Source organism: Papio anubis, chromosome 19 (assembly GCF_008728515.1).
Source record: "Papio anubis isolate 15944 chromosome 19, Panubis1.0, whole genome shotgun sequence".
Lineage (NCBI taxonomy): Eukaryota > Metazoa > Chordata > Mammalia > Primates > Cercopithecidae > Papio > Papio anubis.
In genome coordinates this window covers 16,059,754-16,077,530 of record NC_044994.1, presented here as the reverse complement: position 1 = coordinate 16,077,530, position 17,777 = coordinate 16,059,754, and the positions used below count along the sequence as shown (strand labels likewise).

Below are 17,777 nucleotides of genomic sequence, written 5' to 3'. Positions count from 1 at the left end.
GGGCATTCTTGACCCCTTCCATGTGTACCCTTTTCCCCATGCTGTGCCTTCTGACATTGACATGTCCTCTCACTTCCCCCTGAACAAACTGTCTACCTTCACAACAGCAAAACTCTATGCTTAACATTTTCCTGGACAAGCTGCAAGAGGCTTTCACATCTGTTATTGTCACCAGCCAATAATATTCCACACTTTGTGTGTATATACAGACATTTTAAGCCACGTTTACTTTTAATTGTAAAAACTGATATAAATTAATTATGGAAAATATGGGGAAGTCAGGAAAATGAGATAAAAGCATCATCCTTGATCTTGCCACACAAAGACAATGTTCCCTTTATAAACATTTGTATACATTTTAATTTATTATATATATCATCATGGGTTCCTTTTTTTAAAAAAAAAAGCCTTACTCGCTTTTTTTTTTTTTTTTTTTTTGAGACAGAGTTTCACTCTTGTCACGCAAGCTGGAGCACAGTGGTGCTATCTCAGTTCACTGCAACCTCTGCCTCCTGAGTTCAAGCGATTCTCCTGCCTCAGCCTCCCGAGTAGCTTGGATTACAGGCATCTGCCACCATACCTTGCTAATTTTTATATTTTTAATAGAGATGGGGTTTCCCCATGTTGGCCAGGCTGGTCTCAAACTCCTGACCTCAGGTGATCCGCCCACCTCAGCTTCCCAAAGTGCTGGGATTGCAGGCGTGAGCCACCATGCCCAGCCATTCGCTCTTATATGTACATATTGTGATATTTCTATTTCCTCAGTTAGTCTGTAAATGGCTTCTGGACAGCAAGCTTGGTCTTGTTTCCCTGACAATTTTCAACAGCACCCTGAATAGTTTATGGGGAACTAGGCTTCTCTGGATGATTGATTTATTAGTGAAATTTTCCCAACAAGCTTGCATTTTGACCACCAAGGAATATGTCCATTATTAGTTGAAGAAAAAAAAAAAAGAATAAAAACAACAACAACAAAACTCTAACAGGAATAAGCAAGTCTCATACATGAGCATCTTCTTCCATTTTGGGAACAAACAGTTACTATCCTCATTTCAGGTTGCTGATTTGTGTTACTGGCATGGGGGAAGTGAGGGTTGCAGAGGCATTAGTCTGGTGAATAAGCTGCAAGTGATGTTGAAGCTTCTTGAATACCTCCAGTGACAGGAGAAATAGCCTCCTTTTAAAGCAATCTGTTTCATCTTTAAACATTTAACATTTCTTCCTTAGAATGATTTAAAATAGAGCTCCCTCTTGATTCTACTCTTTGCTCTAAGTTCTGTCCCTTATGTCTCAGAGAACAAGACCAACCCTTTCCCACACACCAGCCTGACAAACATGTCCTTTCCAGCTCTTCCTTTCACTGCCCTGGCCAATCCTTCCTCATATGACACAGTTCCACATCCCTTCAGAGTCTTACTCTCTTTCTGAACAACTATAGCTCTTCTATTGTCTTCTAAAGACGTCACTAACTCTCACGTGAGGACTTACATGAGCAGGGTGCCATGGACCCTGGCTTTAGACACCGAAACTCAGTGAAAACAGTGCGAGCTATCTTTGGGGCCACACCACACTCTAACCTACCCTGCACTGACTGCTGATGGCAACCTTAAGCCTTTTTACACCTCCTGCTACTAAGCCAGTTACCACTTATCACATAGCTAAACGTTTATTTATTTTTTCCACTCAACTATAGGGCCACACCCTTATCCTTAACATCATTTTGTCTGGTTGAATTGACCCATCATTCCAGACTGTTGAGGCCCTTTTGAATTCTGAATGTGTCATGGGAGGCACTTTCTACTGGAGAAGACCGGGGAATTTCACCCCAAAATATGGCACCCTGGTAGGATGATTATTTTAAATTGAAGGCCCTTGGAGACCAGCAGATGCCGGAAAAAACTTTACTCTGATACCCACTTATCTTCCCAACATCCAGACTTGCCAAAAATGAAAACAAACTACTTCTGGTTTCTTCCATGAGTTTTCATTAACTTAACTCATATTTCAGGGAGAAAGACTGAAGTCTGTCAACACACCTGGACAGACTCTTGTCACAAACCATTGTCTGTTCTGTGGGCCCAAAAGACTTTGTCTCAGGCCTCACCGTATGTTCTCTGAGTCCATTGAGTCAGTCTAAAAATCATTTACCATTACCCTTAAAATCATCCACATTTCCACATCTCTTTCCCCTATGAAGAAGGGTATGTAAGCATCTACACCCCACTGGGTTATTGGGTAATCATTGTCCTGTGATTCTCTGGTGTTACACGCATTAAAATAAAATTGTGTATGCCTTTTCTCCTATTAATCTGCCTTTTGTCTGCTGATTTTCTGCAAATCTTCTGCAGGTGAGGGGGAAGTTTTCCCTTGGTCCCTTTACTGTTCTTCCCAACTTTGTGTCATCTGATAAATGGGTAGGCATGCTTTCCATATTTCCATCCAAATAAAAAATGTGGAGCCAAGGATGAAGTGCTGAGGCATGACAATAAATACCTCATTCTAGACTGGCATTAATCCATTTACTCTGCATTCCTTTGGGAATAGTCACTTGACCAGCTGGAATCCACACATCCAGGGTTTAGTTCTTCAACTTGTCCGCAAGTATAAGATGAAAGATTTTATCTAAGTGTTTGGTGTTACACTACATCGATAGCAGTTTCCTGATGAATCCTATTAATATTCTGTCAAAGAAGGAAGAGGATAGTCTTCCTTTTTGGTCCAAGTTGCTCCTAATAAACCCATACTAACTCCTGCTAATTATCTTTTTCTTAATGTATAAAATCCACTCCAATTACCCACCCACATCCCAGAACATGTACTGCTGTAAGATAAAGAGTATTTCAATTTCTTAAGACATGCACAGGAAAGCTGACGTGACAATATCCCTACAATATCAAAGGGAGATCTCAGCAAAATCACCGAAGTAGGATCTGAAGTTATTTTGGTTATGATCAGGTAAGTTTTAAAAACAATTCACTTTTTTTTTAAAAAAGTGCATTGAAACAGGTTATTCACCAAAGCTGAAAATACTATTTAAGCATTTCCAGGGTTGTCAAAACCAGGGGACAACTTGCTGGTTGGAATTGTGTATTACGCATCCTGAAAATGTGTGCTTGGGTTCTGAGGCTATTAAGTTGTACCAGCTTTATAAATGCAAATTAGCAGGGGTGTGGGTCGACCTTACCTCCAGTCAGGGGATCACAACTGCCCAGCTGGCCATTGTTGTTACAACTGCATGGTTGGCAGCTACCTCCGAATTTCTGGGGATTCCCGAAATATCCCGGTGCACACCTACACAAAATGTAGAGAGGAGGAGAAACACCCAAATAACTCATCGTTTATCCCAACCAATTTTCTCAATCTCTAGCTCTGTGTTTGGGATATTGTAACCCATTGGGAGGAAGACTGACATAGATCTGCAAGAATGAATATTTCTCAATACAGAGATATTTACCCTTGAATTGTCTCACAGAAATAAACTTGAAGTAAGATCCATATAATTTCTAATTTTTTGGATGAGGGAAGACTTTCTTAATATTTTTCCTTCCTTCCCTCCTTCCTTGGATGAGGGAAGACTTTCCTAACCTCCCTCCCTCCCTCCCTCCTTCCCTTCTTCCCTTCCTCCCTTCCTCCCTTCCTCCCTTCCTTCCTTCCTTCCTTCCTTCCTCTCTTTCTCTGTTGCCCAGGCTGGAGTGCAGTGGCATGATCATAGCTCACTGCAACCTCGAGCTTCTGGACTCAAGTGATCCTTCTGCCTCAGCCTCCCAAAAAACTGAGACTACAGGCACATGCCACCATTCCTGGCTAAATTTTTAATTTTTAGTAGTGATGAGGTCTTCCTATGTGGCCCAGACTGGTCTTGAACTCCTGGGCTCAAGCGATCCTTCTGCCTCAGCTTCCCAAAAAACTGGAACTACAGGTGCATGCCACCATGCCTGGCTAATTTTTTAATTTTCAGCAGAGATAAGGTCTTGCTATGTTGCCCAGACTGGTCTTGAACTCCTGGGCTCAAGTGATCCTCCTGCCTCAGTTCCCAAAGTGCTGGGATTACAGGCACGAACCACTGCACCTGATCTGCACTATGTAAAGTCTGCATAATTCATATTTGCACTAATTGCTGCCGTGCTGTATATAATGATTCTTAAATGACTGAGAGCAGTTACAGCTGCTACCTTTGGCCCTGAGCCTTTGTTCTTCTAGGTAGTATAGTAATGAGAACTCATTCCTGATTTACAAGTTTAAAGATCACATTTCCTTGATTCTTAGACTATTTAAAAAAAAAACTCAAATAAGCACATATTAATTTTCCTGGGGTTGGGGTGTCAATTACAATATTTCCATTAACAAAGTTCCACTCCCCATCTAGTCACCTGCAAATTGTCATTAAACTGATGTGTGGTGTCTTATCATCAATGGACTTGATAGACTCAAGGAAATATGGCATTTATCTCATTTCCCAAAATGTAAGCACTGCATCAAAAAAAATTTGGCAATTCCAACACACGTCACCATGTACTTGTAATATACTTCACCAATGTACTACCATGGATACACTGGTGATATAACATAAAGGATCAGAAAGATCTGGCTGCACTCCTGCCTCCACACTCCACAAGTGTGATCCTGGGATGCTGCTGTAACCCTCTGTGCTTCAGTTTCTTTACCGGTCCCCCCACAACCCCCATGAAAATATAAGCTCCATGAAGACATGGAGTTTTGGGCTGTTTTGCTCACTGATACATCCTTAGCACCTGGCACATATTCATTCATTTGTTGAATGAATAAATGAGTGGACTAATAATACCTATTTTGCTCAATGAATATAAGAGATCATGTAATAAAGAATCTAGCATAATGTTTGCACATAACAGACTCTCAAGTGTAGCTATCGTTATAAGACATGACAAAATATTCATCTTCTAATTGGCATCATTTGAAATTATTACAAGACAGCAGAAGGCCCATGTACCCCCTAATAATCAAGAAGGTAACTAGGCTGAGGTGGCTTATCTAAGTCTACTAAGCAGGGTGGTCATATACTAATAATAGGGCTTTACTTTGTGACTGGCTTGGTATTCTACCTAACAGATCATGCTATGCAGAAGCTCTGTGTTCTAGAATACTTTATTTTTGATGTCTTTCTTACCTACTTCTAAACTTCCCACGTAATAGATGCATAATTACAAAGTACCTTATATTTAAATCACAGAAATATTCAGGAAGTTCGATTCTACTTCTTGCAAAGCATTACTCACTGGTTACGAGAAATAACTGGTTCTCTTATTCTCAATTTATGGTAGTGGCTAAACACAAAGGACTGAAGTAAAACTTCCCAATTTCACGAATGACACTGGTACAACAAATAAAGAGCAGAGAACTAGCTTGTCATCTGTGGCCCTGTTTGGCTGAGGGAGAAGAGGGAGTAAAAGCATGTATGGGCTGGGAAGCCTTTGCTAAACCCTCCCCCTGGCTGGCTGCTCTGGTTTCTATCCAGCTAGTCTCCTGCATAATCTATATTCCTACTTTTCACCCTTGACTGTCCTTGTATTTATCATTGTGTAGTTAATCGCGAGTGCCAGGAATGATGTCTGGGTGCTGTGTCTAACAAATGAAAAATGTTGACATCAAAATGGCATTTACCCGTGAAAAAGCTTCAAAAAAATTTTTAAAGAAATAATAGCTTGTTTTCTTGAGACATCAGATATAACAAACATCAGCTGAGAGAAGTACTGTTAATTAAAAATTTTGCCTGCCAAATGGATGTCTCACCGAGCCGGTTGCTGTTTAATGCTTCATTGTTTGTAAAGAGCCATAAAGAGGATGAAATTAGGACACCTCTCCCAGGTGTTGGTCCCCTGTGGCTTTTAAATCTCAGAGCCTAGAATCCCTTCCCACTACCCACATCCTTCCCTTCTCGCTGGTTGGATGCACCTCCTAATTGCAGCTCAACTTAGCCCAGTTCTCCTATCTCTTGCTATTTTAATGGCATGTTTTGATGTCTGTCCACCACTGGACTGGAAAGCCCTTGAGGATGCTGTCTGTGCTGTTTGCTACTGTGCCTTCAGTACTGAGCGCTGTGCCAGACATATATATATACACACTAGGACCTCCATACATTTTTCATTGAAAGAGTACATGAATAAGTGTGAGGCAAGTGTGAGAAATACTCCTTTTGCTGAAATGGAAAATGGAAAACAGAAGAACCTTCCATTACCATCTTTTGCATAGAACCGGGCTCCTTAGCTGCTGCTCGGTGTCCCCAGTCTAAGGCAGTCCCCACATCCTACACGTGGCAAGTGTCTTCCAGCCCTGGGGCTTTCCTGCCTCGCTTCCCCAACCTAACCTGCCCTCCACCTCCATCTTCTGGCTCCACTGGGTTCTAGTCACTCCTTGGACCTACCGAAGTCCTACCTTATCCATAAACATTTCAGATAATCCCAGTCTAGGGTGGTTATGCCTTACTTGAAATGATATACAATTTTTCTCTGTCAAATTGGCTTTTTTTTGTTGTTGTTGTTGCCCGGGCTGGAGTGCAGTGGTGTGATCATAGCAGCCTCGAACTCCTGAGCTCAAGTGGTTCTCCTACCTCAGCATCCCAAGTAGCTGGGACCACAGGCACACACCATCACACTTGGCTAATTAAAAAAAAATTATGGAGATGAGGTCTCTCTATGCTGCCCAGGTTGGTCTCTAACCCCTGGATCACATGAAGTAATCCTCCCACCTTGGCCTCCCAAAGTGCTGGAATTACAGGTATGAGCCACCATGCTTGGCCCTAACTGGCGAATCTTTAAAATATTGATCCTTTCCAATATCCATTGGGGTAGGTAGTCACTCATTCTCTTTTGCTGCTAGTAAGAATATAAACTTTTCTGGAGGTCAATTTTGCAAAAAGTATTAAAAGCCTGGAAAACCTATCCTCTGACCCAAGGAATCCACTTCTACAATTATACCTTGAGGATATGCACACGTAAATATTAAGCTGCAAGGATTTAATTTTAGTGTTGCTTTAAATGGAGAACAGTAAAAGGATCTCCAAGACCAAGAGTAGGGGATTATGGAAACCCAGCGGAAATTTTTGGTCATTGATGTGATGTCATCAGTGAATACTTACTGATATGGGAAAGATATTACTAACATAGTATTAGATAAGAAAACAAGTCAAAACAGAAAGTGAAACACGAATCTACTTTTTTTTTTAAGTTCACACATTTAGAAATGATCTCTAGAAACATACAGCCAGCTTTTTAACAGTGGCTTTCTGTAGACAAAATTATTATGAATAGGATTGTATGTGAACGAGTTTGAGTGCACAGGGCTAGGTAGGGGTGTGGGGGGGCCTCACTGGTTCTCTGCTCACTTGTATTTCATCATTTTATAATAGATATGTATTGATTTTATGAGAATGTTATTTTTAATTTTAAAATATGTCAACCACATGATTCACTTTTCATACTGTTACTTTTCCAACTATGTGTGTGCTGTCTTCCCAGCTAGTTTATAAGTATCTTTTATGACTTTCTCAATACTTGGCAGTGTCCTATGCATACTCGCTAATCATGACAATTGTCCGTGAATAACTAAAGCTTGGTTCTGTGGCCCTTTGTCATTAATTTTACACTTTCCATTCCACAACATTTATTATTTTGTTTCACAAACATTACTGAACACCTGTTATGTGAACAGTACCATGCTTGGAACCAGGGATTCCGAAATAAAGAAGACACAGATTGTCCTGAAGGTGTTCAAAATATAGTGTGGGGATAGAGATGTGTGTGTGTGTGTGTGTGTGTGTGTGGCTATCTAGGCTAGGGCTGTGGATATGTGTGTGTATGGAAGAGTGTAGAAAGTTGTACATGTGTACAGGTAAGTAGGGATATGTTGGGGGCAGGTGTATGTGGAGATACGTGGAAGGGACATATAGAAATGGGGGTATGCAGAGATCACTGTGGAGGAGGGGTAGGTAGGGAGGTGTGGGGGGTGCGTGTTGGGGGGATGTAGGTAAAGCTATGTGTGGGTGAGTGTATGTGTTGTGCCTCATTCTCAGTTTTCTGAAACGTACAAAGCAGGACAGAGAATGATGTTAATGATTTATTAGGTGAGCAGTCTTGTATTTTTCCCAAGAGACCTTTTTCCAGGCCTCAGTCAAACTCCCAGCCTCACCCCTAGCTCTGCGCCAGCGCCTGGCAGCGCCCCACCCACAGCCCTCCCCGCCCCCTCTGCAGGCTGAGCTGGGAAGGGCTCCCACCTCACCTTTCACACTGTGTTCCTGTGTACCCAGCTTTGCAGGAGCACCGCACGTCTCCCCCGTTCACCACACAGCCGGTGGCAAACCTTGAAAGGAGACAGAAAAAAGCCCCATTAAAAACACAGATCGATAGGATTTAGGCTCGTTATTTTTTACCACAAAGGACTGGCTTGCATTAAGTGAACACTGAAACCCAGGGTCTGGTTACTTTTTGTGTGAAGAAAATTTTGCCCATCAAAACTTGGAGAGATAATGATGAATGATCTCAGCTGACACTGGGCAATTTTGGTGAATAAGGACTGAAGGCATTTATTTGTTCCTTGGGGAAGAGCATTTTTCCCCTTAAGACAGAGCAGAGTAACTCCCTTTGGAAGAGATGATTACAACAGCATTTTTCCAGGAATAACAAGGAAGGAGTAAAACAAGTCTAGGCAGAAAAAAGAACAGAGTTCTGATTCTTTTAAAAAAAAAAAAAAAAAAGTTCTCCTTGTTGATTCTAGTTCTTCTCTATCAGACACATTGCCTTCTGGGAAGGAAAGTCGCTGGGGAGGCCAAGCCCTGGAGCCCCCTAAAGACGCACAGAGGACACTCACCTGCCTCGGCATTTCTGTGGGCACAATCATTGCTGATTCTCACTTTTTTTTCAAACCAAGTTGTGGAATTTTGATCCCTTCTCTTTTAGCTCTAAAGTGGTGATATTTTACACTTGATCTTAGCCAAAAGGCTGAGAAGCAATAAGTGATGATATTTTAGAAGCAGCTTTAAACACACACACACACACACCCCCAAAGAGACCATGAAAAAACCCTGTTGCCTTGCAAAGTATCTCCATCTGCCACTGGACATGACACTGATGCCATCTGAAGGAATATTACTCCATTCGCTGGTAAGAGAATGCCTGTTTAGGAAGCCTCTCAAGGCACAGTTAGACATTAGTCAGCACTATTAATATTGCGGGAAGGAGAAGTAGATAAAAATAGAGTTTTACTGATAAATCCAAAGACCTACGTGTTACTTCAACTACATGGAAGCTGGAAGCTGACCTTGATGCTACTATGCTTTGCAAATGAAAATGAAACACTTTTTCCAAGCACCCCAGTGGAAATCTTGCTGCTTTCTACTTTTGCCAGCTTCTCTTCAAACAAGTCTGGGCAAGGTCAAGTGATTGATCCCTTGACAGACAGAGCTGCAGGATGGGGCAGGCTTCACGAGTATCAAATACATAGACAGCAAAGCAGGGCGCATTCCAAATACGTCTCTGCAGAGAAGCCACACTTGGCACATGACTTGTGGCGATGTGAGGACTTGGCCCACGTGTCTGTTAAGGGCCGATATAGGCCTGCATTTGTGATCCACACCTGTTTCTGAGTCTATGTACTAGTGAGGCGTTCTCAGTGTCTTCTTGATTTTCAAACCAACTCTTGCTTCACTTGATTTTCAAACCAACTCTTGCTTCACTTAGTTTGTTACATTATTCTTTGCTTGGGCCCGCAGTGAACCCTTCGTGATGAGCAAGGATATGACAAGGTGCCACACCTAAGGAGAGAGGGGCTTACCTTGGAAACACAGCGGTGGCTTCCTACCTATGTAGTCTATTGGTCACGTTGGAGCCTGAATGACAGCTCAGATCACTTGGTGGCTCAGAACTGTCCCAAAGCTTCCATCGCACTGAGGATAAGATCCAAATGCTTGACCACAGCCTGCAGGGTTCTGCGGAATCTGGGTCCTAGCTGTTCCACCAACCTCACCTCCGGCCCTCTCTCTTCACACTGCACTTCTGCCACTCCTGCCTTCTCACTGCCCTTGAACACATGGTCACAGGCCTTTTCCTTCTGTTTCATCCTTGCCTGGGAGCCTCATGGCCAAAATACTGCCATGGCTTCCTCTATCCAACTTCAGGCCTCCTTGGCCATCCCTCTAAAGCAGCTACTCCCTCACTGTCAATGACACAACCTATTGCAGAAAATGTCATCTCTATCTCCAATTATACTTCTTATTGATTAGTGTGTGTGTTTGCTGAGTGTGATGACTCCCACCCTTTCTCTCCCTCTCTGCCAAGCCTCTCTAGGTCAAGCCCCAGGAGAAGAGGGACTGCCTCTGTCTTCTTCTTCCAGTTTCCCCATCACATAGAGAGGGTTGAGGCCTGGCCCTGTCATGGGTGCTGGAGAAGTAGCTACTTAGCCACTGAATGAACAGTAAAAGAAAACAGGGAAGGAAAAAGCCTGGAAGGATACAACTTGGAAAGACAGTTTCTGTTTGTTTTCTATTTTTTTTTTAAGATGGAGTCTCCTCTGTCGCCCAGGCTGGAGTGCAGTGGTACAACTCTTGGCTCACTGCAGCCTCCGCCTCCCAGGTTCAAGCGGTTCTCCTGCCTCAGCCTCCCGAGTAGTTTGGATCACAAGCTAATTTTTGTATTTTTAATTGAGACGGGGTTTCACCATGTTGGCCAAGCTGGTCTTGAACTCCTCATCTCAAGTGATCCGTCTTCCCTGGCCTCCTAAAGCACTGGGATTACAGGCGTAAGCCACCGCATCCAGCCTATTCATTTGTTTTCTTGTATGTCGTGTTCATTTTAATATCACAGCTTTCTTGAGATATAATTCACATATCATGCAATTCATCATGTAAACTGTACAATTCAGTGGCTTGTAGTATATTCACAGAGTTGTACAACCATCACCACAATCAATTTGAAAATATTTTCATCCCTTCAAAAAGAAATCCCAGACCCTGTGGCAATCACTTCCCATTCTCCCCACCTGCTCTCCCACCCCTAGTCCTAGGCAGCCACCAAACGACTTTGGGTCCCTGTAGGTTATCTCAAGCTGCTACGGTACCTGTTGGTGTGAGGACACGGGCAGGCCCTGCAGGATCCGTGGACGGCATTGCCATAGTAGCCCTCCTGGCAGCGCTCACAGTGCTCCCCCGCGGTGTTGTGCTGACAGTTCTAGGAACAGGTGAACAGCACAATTCACAGCAGCCAGTACAGTCCCTACTTCTGAGATCACTGTAATCTTATTATACGACTAGAACTCAAGTCCTCTGGCTTTCAGTGATACCAGCTCCTCTAGCCATGTATTTTCCCAGTCCCTCGAATCATTGCTGGTGTTAGAAAAGAGGGGTAAGTGCCCTTCCCTCAGTGACGTGGTGCTTAACATTGGCAGCGTGACATAGTGGGGACAAGCCAGCTGAGTCTCCGTCCCACTCCAGCATCTCGAGGCCATGGAGTCCTGGGGCAAGATCCTTTCAATTGTATCAATTTTACTTATATCAATTTTACTAGTGTATGATTTACATACAATTACAATTTTCTCAAAATGTACAGTTAGGATAATGCCCACCTTCTAAGGCTGTGGGGAGGATTTAAAAAAGCAAGTGTACTAAGCTCTTGGGAAATGTAAATTCTTTCCTTTCTTCTCCTTAGCACTGCTTTGATGAAAATCACCTTCATTTTACTTCATGGTTCACATAACAATGATATACTGAAGACTGATATTATTGGAATTAGTTCTTAACACAGAATTTGTTAAAACAATAAAAAGTTGCACAGTATCTGAAGAAAACACTCAGCTGAATTCCAGCGTCCCAAAGAAGCAAGAAATTAATGTTATCTAAGCTTTTTATTTACATAAATCCAATTATTTTCATGTCAAAGTTGCTGTCTAAGGAAATTTGTTCTTTAGTAAAGTGTTGAGATGAAATAATTTTGCAAGCAAGTGGTCTACTGAGAGAAAACCTGGTGGATTGGGTCAAAGTTGTTTATTTTCTTGGCGTTACCCTATAGCAAAAAAGAGCTAAATGCACAGAGACATCCAGGAAAACTCCCCTTACTGTGGGCATTTGATAACAGGGAAACACTTTGTGTTCATTTTATGGGTAGGAATAAGTACAGGTTTTAAAATTTGCCTGTGCATTTTACTTCTGTATGCAGAGGTGTTGCTTGAGTAGGAAACTTTAATGAATGTCAGGGTTTTTGGTTTTTGGTTTTTTTTGTTTTGTTTTGTTTTGAGACAGATTCTTGCACTGTCACCTGGGCTGGAGTGCAATGGCCTAGTCTCAGCTCACTGCAAACTCTGCCTCCCGGTTTCAAGTGATTCTCCTGCCTCAGCCTCCAGAGTAGCTGGGATTACAGGCACCCGCCACCACGCACAGCTAATTTTTGTAGTTTTAGTAGAGACGGGGTTTCACCATGTTGGCCAGGATGATCTCAAACTCCTGACCTCATGATTCGCCCGCCTCGGCCTCCCAAAGTGCTGGGATTATAGGCATGAGCCATCGTGCCCAGCCATGAGTGTCAGTTTTTAAATAATATCTGAAGGTAGATTGGGAAAAACAATATACGTTTATATCCCAAGAGGACATGGCTTGTTCATAATGAAAAAGGTTGCCCTTCCATCATAAACGCCGTCAGTTTGTCCAGATTGAGCCAATCCATCCTTCACTAACCTTTGAGTAACTGAAAATTACACAAAACACTAAGATGTTAAAATATCCTTTCATGTTTTTTTCCTAGCTATAGAATTGTGCTATAAACAGAAGATATTAGTATTTCAGAGCATGGGGAGGGGCTTTAAAGTAGGATGCTGCTCACGTGTTGAAATTTGCTTATTATCAGAAAGCTCACCCCATCCGGAATCCTTCCTTCCCCAAATCTCACTGCACTATGGGTCTAGACTCCTTGAGGTCTGGACACTGGGAACATCTTCCCTGCGGTTGATCAGCTCCACAGAGGAGTCTTCTCACGGGTGACTGAGGAGGACACCAGTGGCTTCCCTCACCCTCACCCAGTCTTCAGCTACCCTGACTCTCTCATAAAACATCAGTCCTTTGGAACTAATACGTTTCCATTTTAGTTCTCTTTCTCTTTTAATCCAAATGACAATTTACAAGTAGAACACAACTGTATAGATATATTTCAGGCCTGTGTCTACTTAGCTCTGAGGCTGAACACATTGGAGAAGCAAGAATGTACAGATGCCAGAATTGAGGTGAGGACATCCGTATCCTACTAAAATCACTCTGAATACTGGTCCTCCACAGGGGTGAGAGGAGAGGATCAAGGAAGGGTGTCAAAACCCGTGTTGCTTGACAAAGTCCCATAAGAACATGTGAGAAACCCCTCACTGTCAGTTGAGAGTGGCCACCCTGGAAACCGTCCTCAGTCCTGCAAACTTGGAGACCCTCCCTTCAGGTTTCTTGTGTTTTACTGTGAATAAACGAATGAACGAATGCTGCAGAAGCCCACGTCCACTCCCATGGCACATGCTCTCCTAGCTCCATTTGCCACCAAATATCTATTAGGCATTTACCATATGCCCAACTATGCTAGGCTCTAGCGATGTGAAGATGGGTTGGTCCCTCGACTCGGGGTACATGTAGTCCTGTGAATAGACATATTCAATATCCCGTGGAAAATAGGACACAAGTGTGCCAGCATCCCACGAGAGCAGGAGGAGGGGCTGCCTGCGAGGGCCACAAAAGGACTGAGTGCAAAAGTGAGGGAAGGGCATTCCAGGCACAGGGGACAGAGCGTGCAGAACCTCAGTCTTACAATAGCATGGCAGTGTGTGGAGGGAATGAAAGCAAAGGGCATGCCCAAGGCAGAAGTGCAAGGGGGCAGGATGCAGCTGGAAAGAGCCCCCAGTACTGTGCTGAGGGTCGTGGGCTTTCTTCCATCTGAGCCTTAGAGGAGCACCATGTCAGCTGTGAATTTCATATAAATCATTCTGAAATTCCATTGCAACTGCAGAGGGGAAGATGGGCTCAAGTCGCAGAGAATAAAAGAAGGAAGATAAAGAAAGAAGACAAAGAGAAAAAGGGAAGGAAATGGGAATGGAGAGGAAAATAAGGCGTGACAGGGACAGTAGATAGCAAGGGGAATTGGGGGGAGAGGAGAAAATATGGGGAGAAATTAGGGCAATGAGAAGAGGGAGAGACAGGGGTCTCAACATACAGCAGGAGGCCGTCATTGCAGGTCTCTCTAGATGGTGGCACCCGCATCACCTGCTACTCCTGCCCTTGACACTGGACACCTACTGCTGTACCAGCAAAAAGTTGGACTACTTATCTTTTCAAACTTCAGAGTCTATTGTTGAAACGACTTGACTTGAAGATTTACACCTGGGTGAAGGTCCCTGATGTTAGACATTTACTTTGAACCTTGAGAGGTGGAGGTCAATTTGCAGTGAAATCAGCCAGAAGGCCCATTTGATATTCAAAGATACTGGATTTCCTCATTACTGGTCTTTGAAAATGAGGGATGCATTCTTGGCTTCCATGCAGGGCACACAATTCAGGGTAGCATCAGCACTCAGGACTTGCCATGTAGCTGTTAGCTGAGCACAGACACGGGCTCAACTATATATAGTTGTGTGTGCGTGTGAGTGTGTACACACGTACACATCCCCTACTAGACAGCAAGCCTCGTGAGTGTAGGGATTAGGTCTGATGATTTTAACTCCAGCACTTAGCTGAGTACCTGCCATACTAGCAAATGCTCAGTGAGGATTTCCTGAATGAAGAGTCTCTGGCGGCCACATGGCCATTAGGGACAAGCGAAGACAGAACTACAAAAAAAAAGAAAATGGGAAAGAAAATCTTGTTTGATTAAAATATGAATTATGACTCTCACGAGTTTTCCTTTCAGTGGGTGACTACAAAAAACAAAAAACAAAAAACAAAAACCTCCCTTTGTACTTTGGCAGTTTTCATAACATGGGCTTGACATCTAGCAATGGTTCACTAACAACATACTTATTCTTTTTTTGTTGTTTTTGTTTGTTTGTTCATTTGTTTTGAGACGGAGTCTCGCTCTGTCACCCACGCTGGAGTGCAGTGTCGCGATCTTGGCTCACTGCAAGCTCCGCCTCCAGGGTTCACGCCATCCTCCTGCCTCAGTCTCCCAAGCAGCTGGGACTACAGGCACCCGCCACCACGCCTGGCTAATTTTTTTGTATTTTTTAGTAGAGACAGGATTTCACTGTGTTAGCCAGGACGGTCTTGAACTCCTGACCTCGTGATTTGCCTGCCTCGGCCTCCCAAAGTGCTTGGATTATAGGCGTGAGCCACCGTGCCCAGCCAACATATTTATTCTTAATTAAAGCATCTACCTGTGTTACACAAAACATGCAATATCAAACATGAACTATTCTACAGGAATAATAACGAGCTGGAAAACAGTATTTACCAATACCTTTTACTCTTTTTGAACTTATAAGGTTACAGTCCAACAAAATATTCTATCAGGTGGCTCTTCACAACAATTTCCTGTTCTAGCCTGTCCCATCTTGCAGAGGAAGCAGTTCCCTGGGCCACGGTGAACGAGCTTCATACGGTCTAGGAACTCATACTTGAAACACACTCTAGTTGCATTACACAATGCAGAGAAAATTTGTGCCAGAGGAGTGCATTTCCAAAAGCGCACACACAACTGAAGTCCTGTATTCCTGGAGTACGCTCTCTCCTTTTCACTGTCCACTTTCCTCACTGGGGAGGCCCTGGTTACCAAGGAGAACTCTAATGGAAGGGATGAAAAAAGCAGAATAAAAAAGGTTCTGCTTCAGGATGCATAAGAAAAATTTCCTGGCCAGGCGCGGTGGCTCACGCCTGTAATCCCAACACTTTGGGAGGCCGAGACGGGTGGATCGTGAGGTCAGGAGATCGAGACCATCCTGGCTGACACGGTGAAACCCCGTCTCTACTAAAAAAAATACAAAAAAACTAGCCAGGGCGAGGTGGCGGGTGCCTGTAGTCCCAGCTACTCGGGAGGCTGAGGCAGGAGAATGGTGTGAACCCGGGAGGCGGAGCTTGCAGTGAGCCGAGATCGCACCACTGCGCTCCAGCCTGGGCGACAGAGCGAGACTCCATCTCAAAAAAAAAAAAAAAAAGAAAAAAAGAAAAATTTCCTAAGAAACTAATTTTAGGTAGAAGAATTTTATAAAATATTCCAAAATAAGATAATTTTCCAGTGGATATGTTGTAGTCATCCAAGACAGCCTTGAGGCCACGAGAAAATATAGTCAATACAGGGAACAGGCAGGTAGAGGATGCTGTGAGGACGGGAGGGGTGATCGGCACTTTCTCTTCCCCACGACCTCCCTCACCTGTCTTCTCCAAGCCCCACTCTGTCTTGGCAATAGTGAAGCTTGTGTTGGACTGATTTCTGTTTGTTGTTGTTGTTGTTTTGGTGTGGAGGCGGATGGAGTTTTGTTCTTGTTGCCCAGGCTGGAGTGCAGTGACACAATCTTGGCTCAGAGCAACCTCTGCTTCCGGGGTTCAAGCAATTCTCCTGCCTCAGTCTCCCAAGTAGCTGGGATTACAGGCACCTGCCACCATGCCCAGCTAATGTTGGACTGATTTCTTATGAGCCTTAAGCCCTCCTCAAATCCCCTTCTCCCTGGCTGCTTTCTTGAGTTACTGGTCATCTGACAGCAACAAGCCCCACTCCTATAACTTCCTGCCACCCCAACAAAATTGGGACCCAAAGTAATGGCTTGGATTAGTTATGTCCTGGCAAGAATTAACTTCCGAGGTCCACCCATTACTATCATTTCATGAAGGAGAGATTTAGAAGCTAAAATGTAACTTAATTGCTCAGATAGCAGCACCCTTTTAATGGTGCATGTTAAAATGGAGGAAAAAATGAAATGTAAAATAATTCAGCCTGATAATGGAGCCTCGTGTATTCACACAGTGACCTCTATTTAGGGTTTGGCAGGATATGTGATGTTGATGTCTTCGGGCATAGTAGAGGGGAATGGAGGAGAAACAGATTGTCTGCTGATAGCATTAAAGTGTCAATTTACTCACAACACATATGCCTGAGCCATCCTGGCATCGATTTGAATGTCCGTTGCAATTGCAGGGAACACACCGTCCGGTATACAAGCCTTTGTGATCCCGATAATATCCAGGGCTACAACCCTATTTTTCAAACAAAGTGTTTAATCAGTACAAAGAAAGAAAACAATTACTATCCAAAGCACGTGACACCTCTCACTGTGAAGCATTCACATCATTTTTATTTTTTAGAGACAGGGTCTCACTATGCTGCCCAGGCTGGAGTGTAGTGACTATTCACAGGTGTGATCACAGCGCACTGGAGTCTTGGGCTCCTGGGCTCAAGCAATCCTCCTGCCTCAGCCTCCAACGTAGCTGGAACCACAGGCACATGCACCACTGAGCCCAGCTGAACCATTTGTTTTTCAAACCTTCTTTCCTTCAGTCAGTGTGAATATTTTTAATTTCAACCACCTGTCACGTCCACTTGTTTTTCTCTCAAGCTGTTTGGTTTTCATGCCCTGGTGGGAGTGTGAGACGCATGGTGGGGAAATGAGGGATAGGGCACACGTGGAGGTGGGGGGTGAGAAGGGGTTCCTCTCTTCTCACAACAACTCTTTTGAGGGCAGGTGGAGAAGGTGGAAATGGACGAATAAAGAGAATCGTCCTTAGAGGGGAGGATATCTAAGCAAATCATTTCAAGTCCAAATTATCTTTGGGTAGCCATTTTCTTTCCCAAGTGTGGGTTTGG

At 43.6% G+C, this 17,777-nt stretch overlaps 1 protein-coding gene across 5 annotated transcripts in view; it reads right to left on the bottom strand.

Moving 5' to 3' along the window:
- Window positions 1–17,777, bottom strand: part of LAMA3 (laminin subunit alpha 3) — a 272,673-nt gene that overhangs the window by 62,719 nt on the left and 192,177 nt on the right. For 4 of the 5 annotated variants that reach the window (XM_021929998.2, XM_021929999.2, XM_021930001.2 and 1 more), the window contains 4 exons: window positions 17,057–17,170; window positions 11,086–11,195; window positions 8,254–8,334; window positions 3,185–3,291 (listed from right to left, as the gene is read on the bottom strand). In XM_021929998.2, the coding sequence (XP_021785690.2) occupies window positions 3,185–3,291; window positions 8,254–8,334; window positions 11,086–11,195; window positions 17,057–17,170 (412 nt within the window). The remainder of the gene's footprint in view (window positions 1–3,184; window positions 3,292–8,253; window positions 8,335–11,085; window positions 11,196–17,056; window positions 17,171–17,777) is intronic. The other variant, XM_021930000.2, reaches the window with a different exon arrangement.